Source organism: Lepidochelys kempii, chromosome 6 (assembly GCF_965140265.1).
Source record: "Lepidochelys kempii isolate rLepKem1 chromosome 6, rLepKem1.hap2, whole genome shotgun sequence".
Lineage (NCBI taxonomy): Eukaryota > Metazoa > Chordata > Testudines > Cheloniidae > Lepidochelys > Lepidochelys kempii.
In genome coordinates, this window is record NC_133261.1 from 41285538 (window position 1) to 41304763 (window position 19226).

Genomic DNA, 19226 nt, shown 5'->3' on the forward strand with positions numbered 1-19226 from the left:
GAATACAGACTAACACGGCTGTTACTCTGAAACCAGCTTTAAATGTGACTCCCAACATCAAAATGAGATGTCACCCTGACAGTTTTTCATGTACTAACTTCGTTTATTGTAAAATATTAATAGCAACCAAATCTCAGGGAAGCTAAAGACAATGCATGGTCTTATTGCTAAGAGAATATGTAATTCTTCAGCAGAGCGTTGATGAGGATTCCTGGAGGACCATTGCTAAAATCCCACCACCAAAGTGAAGGGATACGTGATTTCTCTACATCTGATGGAATTCAACTCCCTTCTTGGATATTGCTACATTTTTCCTGCTGGAGATGGCTTATCCCTGGAGCTCATAAAAGTACTGCTAAGAGCAATTTTTTGCCTTTATAATGGACCACATTGCACATATTTTTAAAAAAAAATCTCCAAGGGATGTTCTCCTCCCCCGACACCATGTCCTACTTAGGGTTGCCAACTTTCTACTTGCACAAAACTAAACATCCTTACCCCGCCCCTGCTCCGTCCCTTCTCAGAGGCCCTGCCCATGCACAGCCCCTTCTCTGAGGCCCCACCCCCTGCTCACTCCATCTCCCCCACCCTCACTCATTTTCTCATTTTTACCAGGCTGGCTCAGGGGGCTGAGGTGCAGGAAGGGGTGAGGGCTCTGGCTGGGGGTATGGGCTCTAGGGTGGGACCAGGGATGAGAGGATTGGGGTGCAGGATGGGGCTCCAGGCTGGGGCTGAGGGGTCTGGAGTGCGGGAGGGGGCTCCAGGCTGAGGCAGAGGTTGGGGTGCGGGTCAGGGGTGCAGGCTCCAGATGGCGCTTACGTCAAGCACCTCCCAGAACCAGTGGCGTGTCTCCCCTCCAGCTCCTATGCGGAGGCGTGGCCAGGTGGCTCTGCACGCTGCCCCGTCCACAGGTGCCGCCTCAGCAGCTCCCACTGCCCACAGTTCCCGGCCAATGGGAGCTGCAGGGGTGGCACTTGGGGCGGAAGCAGCATGCAGAGCCCCCGGCTGCCCCTACATGTAGGAGCAGGAAGTGGGACATGCCAGCTTTTTTCCGGGAGCTGCAAAGCGTGGAGGCTAGCAGGGAGCTTGCCAACCAAGCTGCGTGGAGCTGCCAATGGGACAGTCAACGGGCTCCGTTGTTGACTGGAGCTACCAGGATCCCTTTTCTACCAGGTGTTCCGGTCAAAAACCGGACACCTTGTGACCCTAGTACACATACACACACACACACCATTTCAAGTGACACACATTCAACCCTGTGCTACACTAGCAATATTCTCAGTATGTATTTCTAGAATCAAGTATAAACAATTCTAGTGAAGTGCACTCAATATATGTTCTGCATGATATTTCTCCTACCTTGGTTATAACAATCCAGTTTTGTTTAAATGGAGAAGCAAATGAATACATTCTCCTGTCACTCACCCACTCCTCTGAGTGCATGTGCTCCCCTGAGAGACAGAATTTATCACAGGTGAAGTGGGACCATTTTTGTGGGAGCCCATGCTATAATATTGACAGCACATCACTGCCTTTCTTCATTTCAAATAATCACCTTAGCTGAGGATTGTGCTAGTATGACACCAGCAAAAAAATGGCAAACCTGCTACTGGGCATGAGAACAGGCCCCTGAAAATGCACAAATTATTATAAATCAGAGTATCAGTACATTATGCCCACAGGAACAATGACATCCTATTAAGATGTTATTTAATATGGGAATAGGATAATGAAAGTGCATTTATTTTTCTTTATATGATTTCTAGGTTGTATTTTCTTCTTTTTTTAAAAAAAAAATCACAGAATAGCATTGCAGAGAACCAACGCACAGCGTGAAAGATGGAAGTTTCCTGGACGCTAAGTAGACATCAAATGAGGAAGTTGGCAAATGATGGATAAATCATTATTTTTAAAGCATTAACCTTGTGTTTAAAAGACAATATAGTGGCATTAATACTTAACACACATGGGAATGCTCAGGCATATACACTACTAGGAGCAGAAGTTAAGTTTAACTTCTTCAGCAGGTCAAATTTTGCTGTTCAGGGTAAGGTTCAGACACCAGGTGAAATTAAAGCAATCCGATCATTTAACCACAAGCCACACCAAAGGACCAATAGTAAAAGGTAGACAGACTTGAAAAAAGAGAGATGTATTGAAAAGAAAGTGGCTTAATGTGGCCAAAACTATCAGCCAAAGTTGTGGTTTGCTACTGGATGAAGGAAAATGAGATAAGCAGCATGCTTTTTACAGCAATTATTTTCCTGTGAAGACCACAGGAAAAGTGGTTACAAACAGACCATCAGTCAGAATTTTCATTAAAGAAGAAGCATGAATCATTTTATTTGATTCTCTTCACTTTAAGTCAAAGAGCATCTGGATGGAAGATCTAAGAGATATGAGTCTAAAAAAGCGACCCCTTGAAGACCCATCAAACACGGGCACTTATTCATGGTATTTTTCCTTCTTCTAATAAGAAAAGTCCATGACATTAAAATTGTAATTACATAGCACTTTGACTGAAAAAGTTCCAGCTACTCTTCAAGCTGACAGCTCCAACCAGAGTGGAGACATGGACATCTGAACAGTGCATCAGTAAGTGTTATGTAATATAAATAATAAGTAATAAAGCTGACTTTTGTATACTGCTTTCTGGATGACAGTCTATCTAGTCTATTGAAATAATTGACCATTTCTTAGAAAATGCATACCTGGCTGTAAAGAGATCTGAATGACTCGTGTATAACAGTTACTCAACATTATGACTAATACTTACTGTATGCTACTTACCCAGTTCTCTTAATACCGAGACCTTGAAGACTCATTATTTGAATAATGATTGTATACAACACTTGTAAGCACCTTAGAAATACATATATCTATATTATATTTATATATGCATGTATGCCCGCCCTTTGGGATAGGGACTGTCTTCCATTATATCTAAATAATTCCACCCAGTACGTTTTCAACTGAATGGGTCCCTAATGCAGCACTCTAAACCCTATCGTCATCGAAAACGATAAATTCTTTGTATTTAGAGTAAAATTAATCCCCATGCAACAACTGCATCAATTTCACGCTGGTGCTGCTCTTGCTGGCAGGGGCATTGTGGTTAGAAACGGATGCACAAGTGTGAGCATCCCTGAAGGACGGTCTTGGGAAAGAATTTTGAAAAGGAAAGTGAAGTGAGTGTGGAGGAAGAAGTGGGAGAGTGATGAGGCCTGGTCTACACTACAAAGTTAGGTAAAGTTGTGCATGCACCTATACTTAAAATCGTCTCCCATCAGTTTAAGCACCCTGTTACAGCAACACCATCTCCCAAGTGGCACTGAGCCATGGTCAACACATGGAGATTGACACAATGCAAGTATAGACACTGCGTGACCTATATCAAGCCTAACAGTCCGCCAGCAGCGGTCCCACAATGCTCAACACTGACAGCTCTGGTCACAATTGTGAATTCCATGGACTGTGGGTCACATAGACAGGAAGCCACACACCCTTTTAAAAACCCTGCAAATTTGTGAAATGCCTTTTCCCTGAGTGGCCAGTGTGGCGAGTATACCCAGCAACACTCCCCTGTTGTGTGCAACTGCCCAACCGACCATGCTGGCAATACGCTCCAGAGGTGCTCTGGCCTGGAGTAGTCAGGAGATATTGGATGTCCTGGCCTGTGGGGAGAAGAGGCTGTGTAGGCACAGCTATGGACCAGCTGCAGAACACTGACATGTGTGAGCAGATTGCACCGGGGGATGCAGGAAAAGGACACAACAGGAATCAGCAGCAGTACCACCTGAAAGCAAAGGAACTACTCCAGGCACAGGGTGAGGGAGACCAACAGTCAATCTGGTGCCGAACCACAGACCTGCCACTTTTACAACCAGCTGCATGTCACACTCGGTGGAGACACCACCAACGCCCTGCTGCCCACAGTGGATCCCTCCGAGGGGCCCAAGACACAGACCCCTGCCATGAACAGCAAGGAGGAAGAGGAAAAGGAGTAGGATAGGGGACAGGTAATGGGGGTTCAGCTATACTGCAAGCCATGACCTGTCTGAGACTCCACCACAGTCCTATCAGTCCCAGCAGTTAAGCTCGGGGGAGCCCAATACAGGGGAAGGAACCCTGGGCAAGTGTGTGAACACATTTCCCATTACAGTGTTTAAATTTAGGGACGGCGCCCAACCCCAGCATAGCAGGACACAGCTATCAACTTTTCATTAATTTACTCATAGTGGAAGAGGTAGCGGCACAACAAGGAGAGGCAGAGCTGTTGTTTGCTTTTCATTCCCATGTAGCGTTGGGGGAGGGGCGGGGGCGGGCATGCAGAGCAGTTTGTGATGAACACAGGGAGGTCCCCTGAATCCTCCTGAGAGATCTCAATGAAATTTTCATGGAAACACTCGGCAATCCTCTCCTGAAGGTTTCTAGGGATGGCTGCCTTATTTCTTCTTCCACAGTAGGGCACTTTCCTATACCACTCAGCGGCAGGCACCATTGCAGTACACAGGCTAGCAGCATACGGGCCTGGGTGGCTTTGGGACACCACAGCAGCTGTGCTCTCCTGTGCCTTTGTTACCTTCAGCAGCAAAATATCAGCTAAAAACACCACCGCCTGTGGAAAATAGTATCAGTGCTCAGTGCCACTATCCAGCACTCAGACCATGGAAACAGAGGCCAAAATTGTATTGTTTCATGCAATTTCTGCCTCATTTCCCTTCCACCTAAGCCCCTTTTGGGTAGTACTCACCATGGCTGGGACTGGAGAGTGGTGCTGTGCAAAAGTGCTCCAAGGCTGCAGTGTCAATAAGCGTGTCGTTTTTAAAACTATAGGGAAGCAAAGAAAGGGAGTTTTGAATCTTAACTTTCGCTTTCCATTGTGACTATACTGACAATGATGCCTCTCTGTGTTTTTTCTGTAGCTGCTGCTGTGGCCTGGACGAGTTCCCCCCCTCCACACTTGCAGAACACCTGACCAGATAAGGAGGAAAAAGATGAGGACTCAAGATGACATGTTCAGCGAGATCTGGAAAGCCAGCGCCGCAATAGACCACGAACAGAGGGCCTGGAGGGTAAATATTTCAGAAAGAATGGAGAAAGAAAGAGCGGACAGATGAAAGGCCCAGGAATTCCAACAGGCAAAAGAGAGGGAGATGCACCAGGACATAATGGGGCTTCTCTGGCAGTAAACACAAATGCTGCAGACTCTTGTGGACTTACAGGTTGAACAAGCATGGACTCATCTCCCTTTTCAGTCAATCGAGAACTCCATTCTGGCACCTTCCTACAGCCCCACAACATCCCACGTGGCATCAGGGGCTGCATCCCTTCACCTATCAATCCACCCCCGGGCCGGGGTAGTATGGACAACCACAGCTTCACATACACTGACCTGTGAGACCCACAGTTGCTGTATGTGCAGCCAAAATGGACTGAAATGGACAGGAATGTTGTTTTCCCTTGTTTAGTTTTGTTCCATTAACTATTTCAGAAGTTCTTATTGTATTTGTTTTTTTAACTACACATAATTTCTATGCACTGGTTTTGGTATGCAATAAAAATCTATTTTTGGGAACATAGTTTACCTTTATTATTTCACAGCATGATACAGAATGCCTAGCACTACTGAAAGCACACACAACTTGTTATTGTGCAGGCAACAGAGCTCATGGGATCAGTGACACTGTAATAATTATAAAAGTACAGCAAGCACCACATAACTGATAGGTGCATTAACAAACAGTGTGATACTAATACATGTGTAGCAAGTATCATACAATTCCTAACAGTCCCCAAAACTTAAGAGCAGGCTCAGTATAGTTCACCAAACTGGGTGACTGGTTAAGTGACCTTTCAAGGCTTCCCTGAGCTGTCTAGTTGTGTGATGAGCTCTTCTAATAGTCCTTGTGTCTGGCTATTCAAGCTCAGCAGACAGTTGCTCCACCTCTGCCATGGTGCAAGTTGTGCCCCTTTGCCTCACAGATATTATGCAGTACACAACAAGCAGCTATAACCACTGGAATATTTTTCTCACTGAGATCCAGTCTCATGAGTAAACAATGCCAGCATTCCGTTGGTGTGCCAAAAACACATTCAACTGTCATTCAGCATCTCCTGAGCTGGTGGGTGAATCTTTCCTTGGTGACATGGAGGTCGCCGGTGTACGGCTTCATGAGCCGAGAAAACAACAGCTAGGTTGGGTCGCCCAGGATCATTACTGGCATTTCACAACTTCACCAATTGTAGTCTGCCAGTTGGTAAAGAATATCCCTGCTTGTAGTGATATACTAACTGTGACAGCTTTATGTCAACATAACTTGGATTAACCAAAGTTTGTTGTATAGATACAGCCTCAATGGCACCTACAGAACAAACCCACGTGTTCACAGAAAAGGTATTAACTTTCCCACTCTTACTACACGGAGGATGAGAGCTACCTGCTCTGAATGCAAGGATTTGCAGCATAGAAGGGCTAGGACGGTCATTGTAGGAAATTAGTTAATTTCCACAGCACACCATAAAGAGTGATGTGTTGTGGGGAGACAGGAATCAAATCTGGCAGAACGTGTCAAAAAAATAGTCTCCAGAAAGAGGACTGGGGCTGAAGGCAGAACATGATGGGATTCTCTCTTCCCTTCTGGAGTCTGGCTGATGTGAGCCATCCCTTTACCTTGGGTTAAAGAAGTTCTGCAGTATTTGTGTTTGGCCCTGAAAGGAGCAGGATACTTTTTACATCTACCTGATTAGGAATTGCCATACTGGATCAGACCAGTGGCCCATCCAGGCCAGTAGCCTGCCAGTGACCATGGCCAGCACCAGATGTTTCAGAGTACGATGGAAGAAACCCTGCTTTAGGCAGTTATGAGATAATCTGCCCCCAGGAAAAGATTGGCTGATGCCCTGACTAAGGGGGTTTATATCCCTCATATATCTTATATCCCATTTAGTATTTATTCTGGTTATCCATATAGGAATGTAGAAATTGCCAGACTGGATCAGACCTGAGGGTAGGGTTGCCAACCTTCTACATGCACAAAAGAGAACACCCTTGCCCCGCCCCTCCTCCAAGACCCCACCCTCACTCACTCGCTCAGGGGGTTGAGGTGTGGGAGGGGGTCAGGGCTCTGGCTGGGGGTGCAGACTCTAGAGTGGGGCCAGGGATGAGGGGTTTCGGGTGGAGGAGGGGATTCCAGGCTGGGGGGGTGAAGCTGAGGGGTTTGGAGTTTGGGAGGGGGCGCAGGGCTGAGGCTGCGGGTTCTGGGGTGGGGCCAGAAATGGGGGGTTCAGGATGTGGATGGGGACTCTGGGCTGAGGCAAGGGGTTGGGGTACAGGGGGGTGAGGGCTGTGGTGTGGGGCCAGGGATGAGGGATTTGGGGTACAGGAGGGGGCTCTGAACTGGGGCTGAGGGGTTGGGAGTGCAGGAGGCGGCTCCAGGCTGGGGGTTGGGATGTGGGGATGTGTGAGGGCTCCGGCTGGGGATGAGAGCTTTGGGTTGCAGGAGGGTGCTCCGGGCTGGGAACAGGGGGTTCGGAGAATGGGAGGGGATCAGGGCTTGGGCAATGGGTTGGGGTGCAGGGGGAGGGCTCCAGGGTGGTGCTCGGGATGAGGGATTTGGGGTTCAGGGTGGAGCTCTGGGCCAGGGCCAGGGGTTCAGAGGGCAGGAGGGGGTCAGGGCTGGGGGAGGGGGTGGAGGCTCCGGGGTAGGGCTGGGGATGAGAAGTTTGGGATCCAGAAGAGTGCTCCGGGCTGGGATCAAGGGGTTCGGCGTGCAGGAGGGGGATCAGGGCTGGGTCAGGGGGTTGGGGTGCAGGAGCGGGGTCGGGATTGCAGGCTCCAGGCAGTGCTTACCTCAAAAAGCTCCCAGAAGCAGCAGCATGTCCCCTCTCTGGTTCCTTCGTGGAGGCACAGCCAGGCAACTCTGCACACTGCCCCGTCCACAGGTGCCACCCCCGCAGCTTCCATTGGCTGCAGTTCCAGGCCAATGGGAGCTGCAAAGCCAGTGCTTGGGGCAGGGGCAGTGTGCGGAGACCCCTGGCTGCTCCTAAGCATAGTAACCAGAATGGGGACATGCCGCTCCTTCTGGGAGCCACACGGAGCCACGGCAAGCAGGGAGCCTGCCTTAGCCCTGCTCTGCCACCGACCGGACTTTTAGCGGCCCAGTCAGCAATGCTGACTGGAGCTGCCAGGGTCCATTTTCGACCAGGCATTCCAACCAAATATTGGACACCTGGCAACCCTACCTGAGGGCTGTCTAGCCCAGTGGTTCTCAACCAGGAGTCCAGGGCCACCTGGGGGGCTGCAAACAAGTTTCAGGGGGTCCACCAAGCATGGCTGGCATTAGATTCGCTAGGGCCCAGTGCAGAAAGCCGAAGTCCCACCATGCGGGATTGCAGCCTGGGGCCCCGAGCCCTGCCACCTGGGGCTGGAGCCAAAGCCTGAGTAACTTAGCTTCGTGTTGCCCCCTATGGTGTGGGGCCCCGGACAGTTGCCCTCCTTGATACCCCCTAACACCAGCCCTGGCTTTTATATGCAGAAAACAGTTGTTATGACACAGCTGGGCCATGGAATTTTTATAGCATATTCAGGGGGCCTCCGAAAGAAAAAGGTTGAGAACCCCTGTTCAAGCCCACTTTCCTGTCTCTGATGATGGCCGGTATCAGACACTGCAAAGGAGGGTGTAAGAACTCCGCAGTAACCAGATCTAAACCCCCCCACCTCCTCCAATAAATCTCATCCTGATCTGTAATAGCTAGAGACTGGTTTAAGCCCTGAAACATGAGATTTAATATGCCCCAAAATTTTATCATTAATTATGGGAACACTGGATATGCTTGTTATCCATATAAATGTCTAATACCTTTCTCAATCTTGTTATATACATCGTTTGACAAAGTTTTTGAAGAGGACTTCCCAAAATTATGAGAGCGTGGAACAGAGCTTTGCTTTTCTTTTCTTTCTTTTTTTTTTTTTAAAGTAGGTGGCATGCTAGCAGAATAATATCAGAAAAATTATTTAATGCTGCTGGGGGATTGTATTCAGGCACCTAAGGCTTTGTATAGGTGCATTTTTTATTTTTCAAATAAAAATAACTGAGGGCAATTATTATTATTAATATTGCAGCAGCACCCAAATGCCCCAATAAGAATCATTGTACGGATATGGAGGTAAGCACTGTACAAATATGTACAAGGATACAATCCCTGCCCCCCAAAAAACTTGCCTTCTGTTTTCCAGTATAGCATCCCATACTACGTCTACACTCCACTGACTAATGCCAAATCTCTTCTTTCTCCAACTGGTGTGTCAGAGATAACCCTACCCCACACTCTTTGTAAAACCCCAGGTGTCTACCTGGTTCCCACTCTCTGTGCTGAATAGGAAGGGTGATACAAAATTTTAAACTATTTTCTCCATTGAGTATACTTTTGTTTGTAAAACAGCAATGAGTTTAGTTCTCCTCAGTAGTTAATGGGTTCATGAACAATATTTGTACTGAGGTATTTATGCAGTGTGGCGATTCAATGATACAACCATGACAGCCAGAATAAGAGATTCTGGGTCATTCAGATTTAGTTACATTTACATTATTTTGGACAGTTGAACCCTGAATAGATTCCCTGTGTGTAATGGTATTATTAGCTGAGCTGGCTCCAGCTTTGAAAACACCTCTGCTGGTACGTATTTTGTACATATCCTGAGTTATGGAAGCCTGTATATTGATTGTCATTCATTAGTGTTTTTTAAGTCTATTACTTATGTTACTGTCATTATACACTTCAGATATCATTGGGGAAAAGACGGTTTGATTTTCAGAGGTGCTGGGCATCTACAACTCCAGCTGAAATCTGCCGTGGACTCTCAACAGCTCTGAAAATCAGCCTTTAACCATTTACTACAAGCAGAAAAACCTCTCATCCAAAATGTTTCTGATATTGGATCAAAGAAATACACTGAAACCTACAGTAGCACAGAAGCATAATCAGACTGCAATATGCTAAAATTAAATTAAATTTAAACAGACCACTGTTTGCTAAAAACCAAATGAAAAGGAGAGTTTTGAGGATTCCCTCATACTGCCTCTGGAATCTCCAGTTTAAAGACCACAGTTCTTAGAACATCCTGCAATCATGGAAAGTGATAAAGCTGTGCATCATTCCATTTTCTAACTAGCCATGACTCTTATAAAAATTCAGTCCTATACTAGCGATACATCCATCTGCCCCAGCAGTTCATTAGATTAAAAGGAAACTATACAAAGAAAGGACCAGTTAAATTTATAATGGTTTCTTTTAAATCAGCTTCTCAGCACTTCAGTGACATATAAAATAACAAGCTAGCTCCTTTTGTTCTTTTCAAAACAAAGAACCACTATTTGATAATTAACTGTTCAAGGATAAACTAGTTTTTCCAGCTCTTTTCTTACCATTTTTGCTTTAGCAACATTTACATTTATTTTAGAAAACCCTGTTCAAAAAAGTACTTATTTCATTGTTTAAAGAAACGTGAAAAAGTAATACATCTTATTTTTCCATTACTTTGCTAGAAACGTAAAAATTTTTCATTTTAATTTCATATAAATATATAAATTAATTTGTAATGAGACACTGCCTTTTAAAAATTTGTTCTACACCATTCACAATTTGCACTTCATAACAAAACAACTTCCCTGTGCTACTCTTAGCAAATGACCATCAAAGGGTTTCCTTTCATGAATACAGGTCCTTTGAAGCCATTTAAATTAGCTAGCTAAAGATTTTTCATTTATTTCCATACAAACAAGCATTGTAATGACAGTCTAGGTTCTCTATAAGGTGGAACACCACCAAATAATCCTGCTAGATTTTGCTAACTGACCTTCAGATGGATTTTTTTGGTTTGCTTTAGAAATTTTACATTTCATTGTACAGGTACATTGTTTCCAGATGTGCGGCCTGTAAATAAAGTGGCAGGCAATCTTACGTTCAGTCATCCTGAAAGAAAATGCACATGTGTATAAGGAAGGCAGTGAAGATTTTCAGCAGCAGGACTAATCAATGAATCATAACCCAGTCACCAAACTACGAACAACAGCACACACGAACAGGCCAGACACTGGATCTCTGAAAATTTATACTGTGACAACGAATACACTTTTTCCACCATATTCTCAGATACAGAAATAGGACACACTGATTAAAAAGTAGTGGGGAAATGTCACACCTCTGTAAAAACATTCACTGAATAGGGTTGCCAGGCGTCATTTTCGACCGGAATGCCTGGTCGAAAAGGGACCCTGGCGGCTCCAGTCAGCATTGCTGACCGATCCGCTAAAAGTCCAGTCGGTGGTATGGCGGGGCTGGCAGGCTCCCTGCCTGTCCTGGCTCTATATGGTTCCCAGAAGTGGCAGCATGTCCGACTCCTAGGCACAGGGGCGGCCACAAGCACTCTGTGCGCTGTCCCAACCCGCGCACCAGCTCTGCAACTCCCATTGGCCAGAAACTGTGGCCAATGGGAGCGGCGGGGGTAGCACCTGTGGGTGCGGGCAGCATGCAGAGCCCCCTGGCCCCTCCATCTAGGAGCCAGAGGGGGGGACATGCCTCCACTTCGGGGAGCCATGTAGAGCCAGGGAGCCTGCCTTAGCCCCGCTGCGCCGCAGACCGGGAACTGCCTGAGGTAAGCACCACCCAGCCACAGCTCACGCCCCAAAACCTTTCCTGCACCCCAAACCCCTGCCCAGGTTGGAACCCCCTCCCACACCTGAATGCCCTCCCGGAGCCCACACCCTGAACCCCCTCCTGCACCCCAACCCCCTGCCCCAGGTCAGAACCCCCTTCCACACACCAAACCCCTGCCCAGGGTTGGAACCCCCTCCTACACCCAAACTCCCTCCTGGAGCCCACATCCCCAACCTCCTCTCCCAGCCCTGAGCCCCCTCCTCCAGCCCACACCTCTCATCCCTGGCCCCACCCCAGAGCCCTCACCCCTTCCTGCACCCCCAGCCCGGTGAAAGTGAGTGAGGGTGGGGGGACAGCAAGCGACAGAGGGAGGGGGGGATGGAGTGAGCAGGGGGAAGGGCAAGGGTGTTCTCTTTTGTGTTATTAGAAAGTTGGCAACCCTGTCACTGAAGCATTAACAGATACAAATGCTCATTCTATTACACCGAATGTATAAACAAGTGAGTTAGAGAGACCAGGTGGGTGAGGTAATATCTTTTACTAGACCACATTCTGTTGGTAAAAGAGAGAACCTTCTGAGCTTACACAGAGCTCTTCTTCGGGTGACCTAAACTTCAGGTTTTTCGGATCTAAAGAGCAGCTCTGTGTAAGAAAGCTTGTCTCTCTCACCAACAGAAAGTGGTCCAGTAAAAGATATTACTTCACGCACCTGGTCTCTCTAATATCCTGGGACCAACACGGCTACATCGACACTGCATAAACAGGAGAGTGGCGAGTAGGAGTAGGGAGGTGATTTTTACCTCTGTATATGGCACTGGTGAGACCAATATTGGAACAGTGCATACAGTTTTGGTGCCCATATTTTACAAAGGATGTTGAAAACTGGAGAAGGGGCAAAAAAGAACCATACAACTAATTCGTTGGCTGGAGAAAATATTTTACAGTGACAGACTTAAAGAGCTCAATCTGTTTAGTTTATCAAAAAGAAGATTGAGAGGTAACTTGATTACAATATAGAAGTACCTCCACAAGGAGAAAACAACAGGTACTAAAGGGCTCTTTAATGTAGTGGTGAAAGGCATAACAAGAACAAGTGGCTGGAAGCTGAAGCCAAATAAATTCAAATTAGAAATCAGGCACAACTTTTTAACTGTGAGGGTGATTAACTGCTGAAATAAACTACCAGTGAAAGAGGTGAATTCTATATTTCTTTCTGTCTTCACATCAAGACTGGACACCTTTCTAAACGTCATCCATCAGGAAAAGAAATTAGTAGTTTAATGCTCATGAAAAATGCTGGATTGATACATCTACAGAATGAAGAGAAAAAGGATAGTATGGCCAGTGACACTGCAAGCTTCTCATAGTACCTCATTAATGTGTGTCAGCTCTGCACTGGAAAAACCACCTTAGCATTTAGAAAGTAGCTCATTCACCATGCACATGAAATCCTTGGCATGCTCACTGAGGCTAGCAGCAAAGGTGCCATTTTTGATGGCAGTTTTTGTGCTGTGAACACCCGTCTACCAGAACTTTGACTGAGATATACTTACGATATGCCACTTTGGGCAGTGATCTCATAAGTTACTCAGTACTCAGACAGAAGAGATGCATAGAAAACCCCAGATCTATGGAGAATAGTGCTGGCAATTCACCAGGTGACACTGTGCTCTCCGAGTCATTGAACAAAAGCTCCAGCTAGTATTAAGGGGCACTGCACTGAATGTGCCGTTATTATTTATGCAATTATTGTTACTTATAGTAGGGCCCCATTGGGCTAATGCTCTGCAAACACAAGAGAAGATATGGCCTTTCCCATGACAAGCTCACCATCTAAACTGAACAGACTAACTATCAGCAAAATGTAAAAGGCAACACTTTTTAGTTTCCATTTTTTTTCATGTCCCCCAAGCCCACCAGCTGCAACCCCTCTATCCAAATGCTCCAGCCAATGTGCTCCACCACTGCAGACCAATAGGTCCTTCTTCCAGCCTAGATAGCTCCAGCTGTTCTTCCTTGCCACCTCACACTGCAGAGTAGGTGGTGAAGCCCCTTCCCTGCAGTGGGTGCCCTGGGTTGGAAGCTGGCCTGTGGTCTCTCCTGTCCCTCTGCAGTCCTTGCAAACAGCTCCAGATGCTCTCCCACCTGAGCTTACCTACACACAAGAGAGCTGTGGATCTGTTGCTTTCTCTAAGGCTTTGTATCTGGCTGATGAATCTTTCCCATATGCTCAGGGTTTAGCTGATCGCCATATTTGGGGTCAGGAAGGAATTTTCCTCCAGGGCAGATTGGAAGAGGCCCTGGGAGTTTTTCGCCTTCCTCTGTAGCATGGGGCAAGGGTCACTTGCTGGAGGATTCTCTGCTCCTTGAAGTCTTTAAACCACGATTTGAGGACTTCAATAGCACAGACATAGGTGAGAGGTTTATTGCAGGAGTGGTGGGTGAAATTCTGTGGCCTGCGTTGTGCAGGAGGTCAGACTAGATGATCATACTGACCTAAATATCTATGGAAAAAAAAACAAAAAAAAACACTGGGGCCCGGTTGTGTTTGGATCTGTACAAGCACAGAGGTAGAAAGACTGATCCTGTAAGGAGCTCCTTGCAGGGGAATTAGTTCATGTCACATTTTCTACCAAGGTCAGTGGACACATGTATTTTTGGTAGCTATAATCCCCCATCACCAACCTTCAGGACATAACCACTATTTAAAAATCAACTCCACTTTCACAAAAGTTCTTCTTTATGAATTGCTCAGGACCTCAGGGCAACCATAGACCATATTCTCTTTCCCCTCCATGAACAAAGCACACTTCTTTGCCTTCACACACAATAGGCCATACACAAACCATACATTAAAACAACAACAACAACATATTGTGCAAATTCCTCCCCCCCCCCCCCCCCCGCGGTGAAGCCTGGAGAAGGAATAACACATAACAAATAATAGTTACATTGCTTACTGCACCATTGGAAGTCACTCAGATAACACAGTGATGGGCCTAGTATAAGAACCGATACAACCACTGAAGTCAATGGTTAGTGGTTGAGCCAGTTACACCAGCAGATAATTTGGCTGCACATATTTACAGTAGATTCAATCTGTTTCACAACCTATATCTAAATGGAAAGCAGAAGCTTTTATGCTGATGAAAATTCAAATTCAACACCATGACAATAAAAGAAATTAATCAGAAGTCCATATAAATATAAGGATGCTGTATTTGTAACTTCAGTCAAAGCTCTACATGAATGTTACTAACTACAATAGGTTTAATTATGTTCCAACTGCTTCATTTCAAAATTATGTATCATTCCTATTTACACTAGATAAAAAATTGGTCAGTATTTTTCACTTCCTGTATTATGCTGCTGTTACGTAGTTTTGCTATATGCTATTTAGCAAATTATCAGCTTTTTATTCCACTATTGGCAATGTGATTCATATATAGTTTTGCAAATGTTTTGGTAGTCTTCTTAATGAAATACTACACATAAAGGTAAGCTCATTATCATTTCACAAAGGTGATCAAGGAGCAATCATATTGTAAATACTTTTGTTCACTACTAACCAGAATAAATGATGTAGAGACCTTAAGAAGAAAAAAGCATTATATCCCATTGCCTTCCCCAAATTAAAAATTCAGTTATGAAAGTGGATCTATTTCATTTTATAATTTTGACTTAATATGAGAGTTAATATGAAATGTAGACTGAGTTGTCAAGTACGATGCTTATAGATTAAAAGAAAAATGTCTAGTCCCCTGATCCTGTGCCCACTATTACCAACAGGAGAGTGGGTTTGTTGCGGGGGAAGGGGGAGAGAAAACCTGGATTTGTGCTAGAAATGGCCCACCTTGATTATCATACACATTGTAAGTGATCACTTTAGATAAGCTATTACCAGCAGGAGAGTAGGGTGGGGGGAGAGAAAACCTTTTGTAGTGATAAACACCCATTTTTTCATGGTTTGTGTGTATAAAAACATCTTCTGTATTTTCCACAGTATGCATCCGATGAAGTGAGCTGTAGCTCATGAAAGCTTATGCTCAAATAAATTGGTTAGTCTCTAAGGTGCCACAAGTACTCCCTTTCTTTTTTTAAAGAATAATTTATCTTATATAAATAAATCAAACTACAGTATTTGTAAATTCAGAGCAAGAAAAGTACGAAGCATTGGTTTTTTAAAACTCACAATTTGTAAATTAGAATCTGTATTACATTATAGCCATACCCTACATCAATTGCACACAATTACCGTACATTCATTCTAAAAGCATCTAGATATGAGAGCTCTATATCAAAGAAACTGAATTACCTCCATTTATCTGCAAACATGAAACAGCAATAGAAATACAATAAGCAACAAGAGATTTGTCAAAAATAGGGCAGTGTACACATTTGTGTTCTTTTTTAAAGCTAGGGCACTAATTTAGCCTTATATTGGTACTAGTTTATTTCTATTGTATTAGCATAGCCTTAGATTTACACTTCTTGGCATCTAAAATGTTAGTATGATACATCTAATTATCACTCAATACACATGCCCACTGCTCTTTCCAAACAGTAACTATTCTTGCATTGAGGTCAACTAGTAAAATTATTACTATCAAAACTAAAGACAATATAGAATGGACTTCCAAAACAGTCAAGGAAATAAGAAAAATATAACCTAGACATACTTAGAATTCTAAATTGCATTTGAGATTTTACACTGAGATCTCATAAGAACCTGCCCTCCCCAGCAAAAAAAATGCCCACAAAGGAAATGATCCTGTAGTTTAACAAAAGCCTCTTGCAGTCTCTCTTTCCCTGCCAGGTACAAGAGCTAATAGAAGCAGACTATCCCGCAGGAAAAGAGGATGATATTAGTCTTGTGTTGGCCAAAAAGGACCAGATAGCTCCTTTATGTTGTAGGACTTCTACAAAAAAGAAGAAAAACAGCTAGAATGCCTCTCTTCCATTATATTTAACCTCTGCTGGAAGGGGGAGGAAGTCTGGATTTTACACGCTAACCTATTACAAAGCATATGTTGGACTTCAGTTATCAGTTTATCTCACCATTACCAAACAATGTATTATAGACATATACCAAATATAACACACCCCTTTGCCATTGCAGTGAAGTACGGCGAATATGCAGGTAGCTGTAACTTTTATTTAATCAAACCCGAACCGCCCTGCAAACCCATCCCCTCCCAATGAATGGTACTGTCTTCCGAAGGCAGGTTTCTGACACTGCAGTAGCTTGTAACAAAAATATGGATATGCACCCTGCAGCCATCTCCGTGTAAGAAACCAGCCCCCCGGCCCCCCGGAAAGAGAGTGGTCCCTGCTCAGTGCATTCACCACTCCGGAGAGGACTCAAAGATCACTGCGTGTTCCTTACCCTGCTCAGCCTGGACACTCTGGAAAAGGGCTAGGATCACCCCAATCAGCATGACAGCCCTGGAGATGGCCCCGTGGCCGGTAGGTGGCTGGGAGCTCCGCCGATCAGGGCATCCTAGGGCTCTGCCAGCTGCCCAAGGCAGAGAGGCGGCAAACAGGTCCCCCAGCTGCCCGGCATGCTCACACCTCTGATCGGCCCCCTCCGCGCCGAGAGCCATTTGTGGGGCTCACACATCAATGCCGCTCCCTGCTTCCAGAAGCGCCCGGGAGTCCCCCGCCCCACGGCTCACGGAGCTCCGCTGGCCATGGTCCCCCGGCCCCGGGGGAGGGTGCAGGAGAGGGCGCCGCGCCGCCGCCGCCACCTTACAGCCGGCGCAGGGACTGCGAGGAGCGGCTGAGGCTGGGGGACCCCATGGCGCCCGCGCCTCTCCCCGGCCGGGGGACGCGCTGCCGCTGGCCGCCCACGCTGGGCTCCGGGGGGCGCGGCGCCGGTGCCCCCTCGCCGGCTGCTCCGCTCCGCTCCGGCTCGCGCTCCGCGGCTGGGGCGCGCGTGCAGCTGAGCCAGGCAAGGGCGCCGCCGCGACAAAGGAATCACGTAGCAGGCAGCCGCCTCCCCCCTCCCTCCACTCCAGCCCCGCTCCCGAGCGCGGGGAGCTGAGCAGCGGAGGCGGCGCTGCCGGGGCGAGGGGGACCCCTTCTGGGCGCCTCAGCCACCGGGAACCCGGCCCCGGGGGTGTCTCCTGCCCCGCCCCGCTGTGCAGCGTGGAGCACCGGGGTCCCGGCCTGGCACAGCGCGCTCTGGCCCGCCAGCGTGTTTCCCCTGACGCCCAGGACCAGTTCCCTCGGAGCGGGTCCCCCTTTCTCTGTGCGGCCTCAGAGCCCTTGCCCAAGGGGGGCGGGGGGCACAGCACGCTGGGGTGAATCAGCCAAGGGCCTCCCATAGCTCTATGCTGAGAAGAGGTCTGTGTGCTACTGCCCACGCAGAGGCCCTGGCGTTACAAACTTCGGGGAGGGTTAGCAATGCGGGGAGCCTGCTGTGGTGTCCTCCGCTTCATCATGGAGAGTGGTGCTCAGGGTTGTGAGGTGGTGGTGGCCGGTAAACTCAGAGGCCAGCGAGCCAAGTCTATGAAGTTTGTGGATGGCCTGATGATCCACAGTGGAGACCCTGTAAACGACTCTGTCCACACAGCTGTACGCCACCTCCTCCTCAGGCAGAGTATGCAGGGTATTAAAGTAAAGATTATGGTGCCTTGAGACCCAGGTGGGAAGCCTAGACCCAAGAAACCCCTGCCAGACCATGTCAGCATTGTGGAGCCCAAGGAAGAGATATTACCCACCACACCCATCTCCGAGCAGAAAGGTGGCAAACCAAAACAGCCAGCCATGTCTCAGCCAGTTCCCACTGCATAATGGGATTTTTCAATACTTGGAAGGAGAAGGTGGACTGTGGCCCATGAGAGGATCTTAATAAAATCATAAAAGACATAGCTTCTCCTCCACCCTGCTGGAACTGTTGAGCTGTGACTATCCCCCTCCTGCCTCATGAGTTTTGGGGTATTGTCCTACAGGCAGCAATGCTACTTCCACCTCTCTCTTCAATGAGTGACCATTTTAAATTAAAACAGCACAAAGAAATGAGTCAGAGATTGTTAGTCTACTTGCAACCATGCCCTGCCCTATAACTTAAGGGGGGCATAAGGAAGAGGTTACAGCTGACCGTCTCAGCAAAGCCCAGAGCCTGTTAAAGCCCAAATGTGAGAGAGTAGCCTTTAATACAACAAAAAATACACAAGAACCTGAAAATGATGTGGGTACAAGCACAGGGCCAGAGGAATGAAAGGGGCACCTACCCCAACTTTTTTTTTATCCTATTGACATCCCACTCATGGCAGTTTCAGTACATATGCCTGGTCTTTCTCATAACCTTTTTTATTATGTGAAGGCACCAGGATGCAGGGGTCTTTTATTTTTTAACATATGAATTAAGCTATATTAATTCAAATACCATTCCTCTGGCAGTGATATAAAGTTGGCAGGAATCTAAAAGTTACTACAATGGATGGGAGTTCATTGGCCTCTGTGGAACTAATTGAGGGCTTCAATCTAATGGTCATGTGTCAAAAGCACAAATACAACCACCACCAATATCAGTCTTGGAACAAGTAATGAAAGGGGATAGACAC

The 19226-nt window shown here is 46.6% G+C and overlaps 1 protein-coding gene and 1 pseudogene across 2 annotated transcripts in view; one reads left to right on the plus strand and one right to left on the minus strand.

Moving 5' to 3' along the window:
* KIAA1549L (KIAA1549 like) overlaps nt 1-17490 on the minus strand; it is a 207629-nt gene extending 190139 nt beyond the window's left edge. The window contains exon 1 of one of the 2 annotated variants that reach the window (XM_073347698.1): nt 17045-17490. In XM_073347698.1, the coding sequence (XP_073203799.1) occupies nt 17045-17261 (217 nt within the window). In that variant the 5' untranslated portion in view covers nt 17262-17490. The remainder of the gene's footprint in view (nt 1-17044) is intronic. The other variant, XM_073347699.1, reaches the window with a different exon arrangement.
* A 601-nt stretch (nt 17491-18091) lies between these two features.
* LOC140913838 (small ribosomal subunit protein uS3-like) lies at nt 18092-18522 on the plus strand (annotated as a pseudogene).
* Nucleotides 18523-19226: the final 704 nt, after the last annotated feature.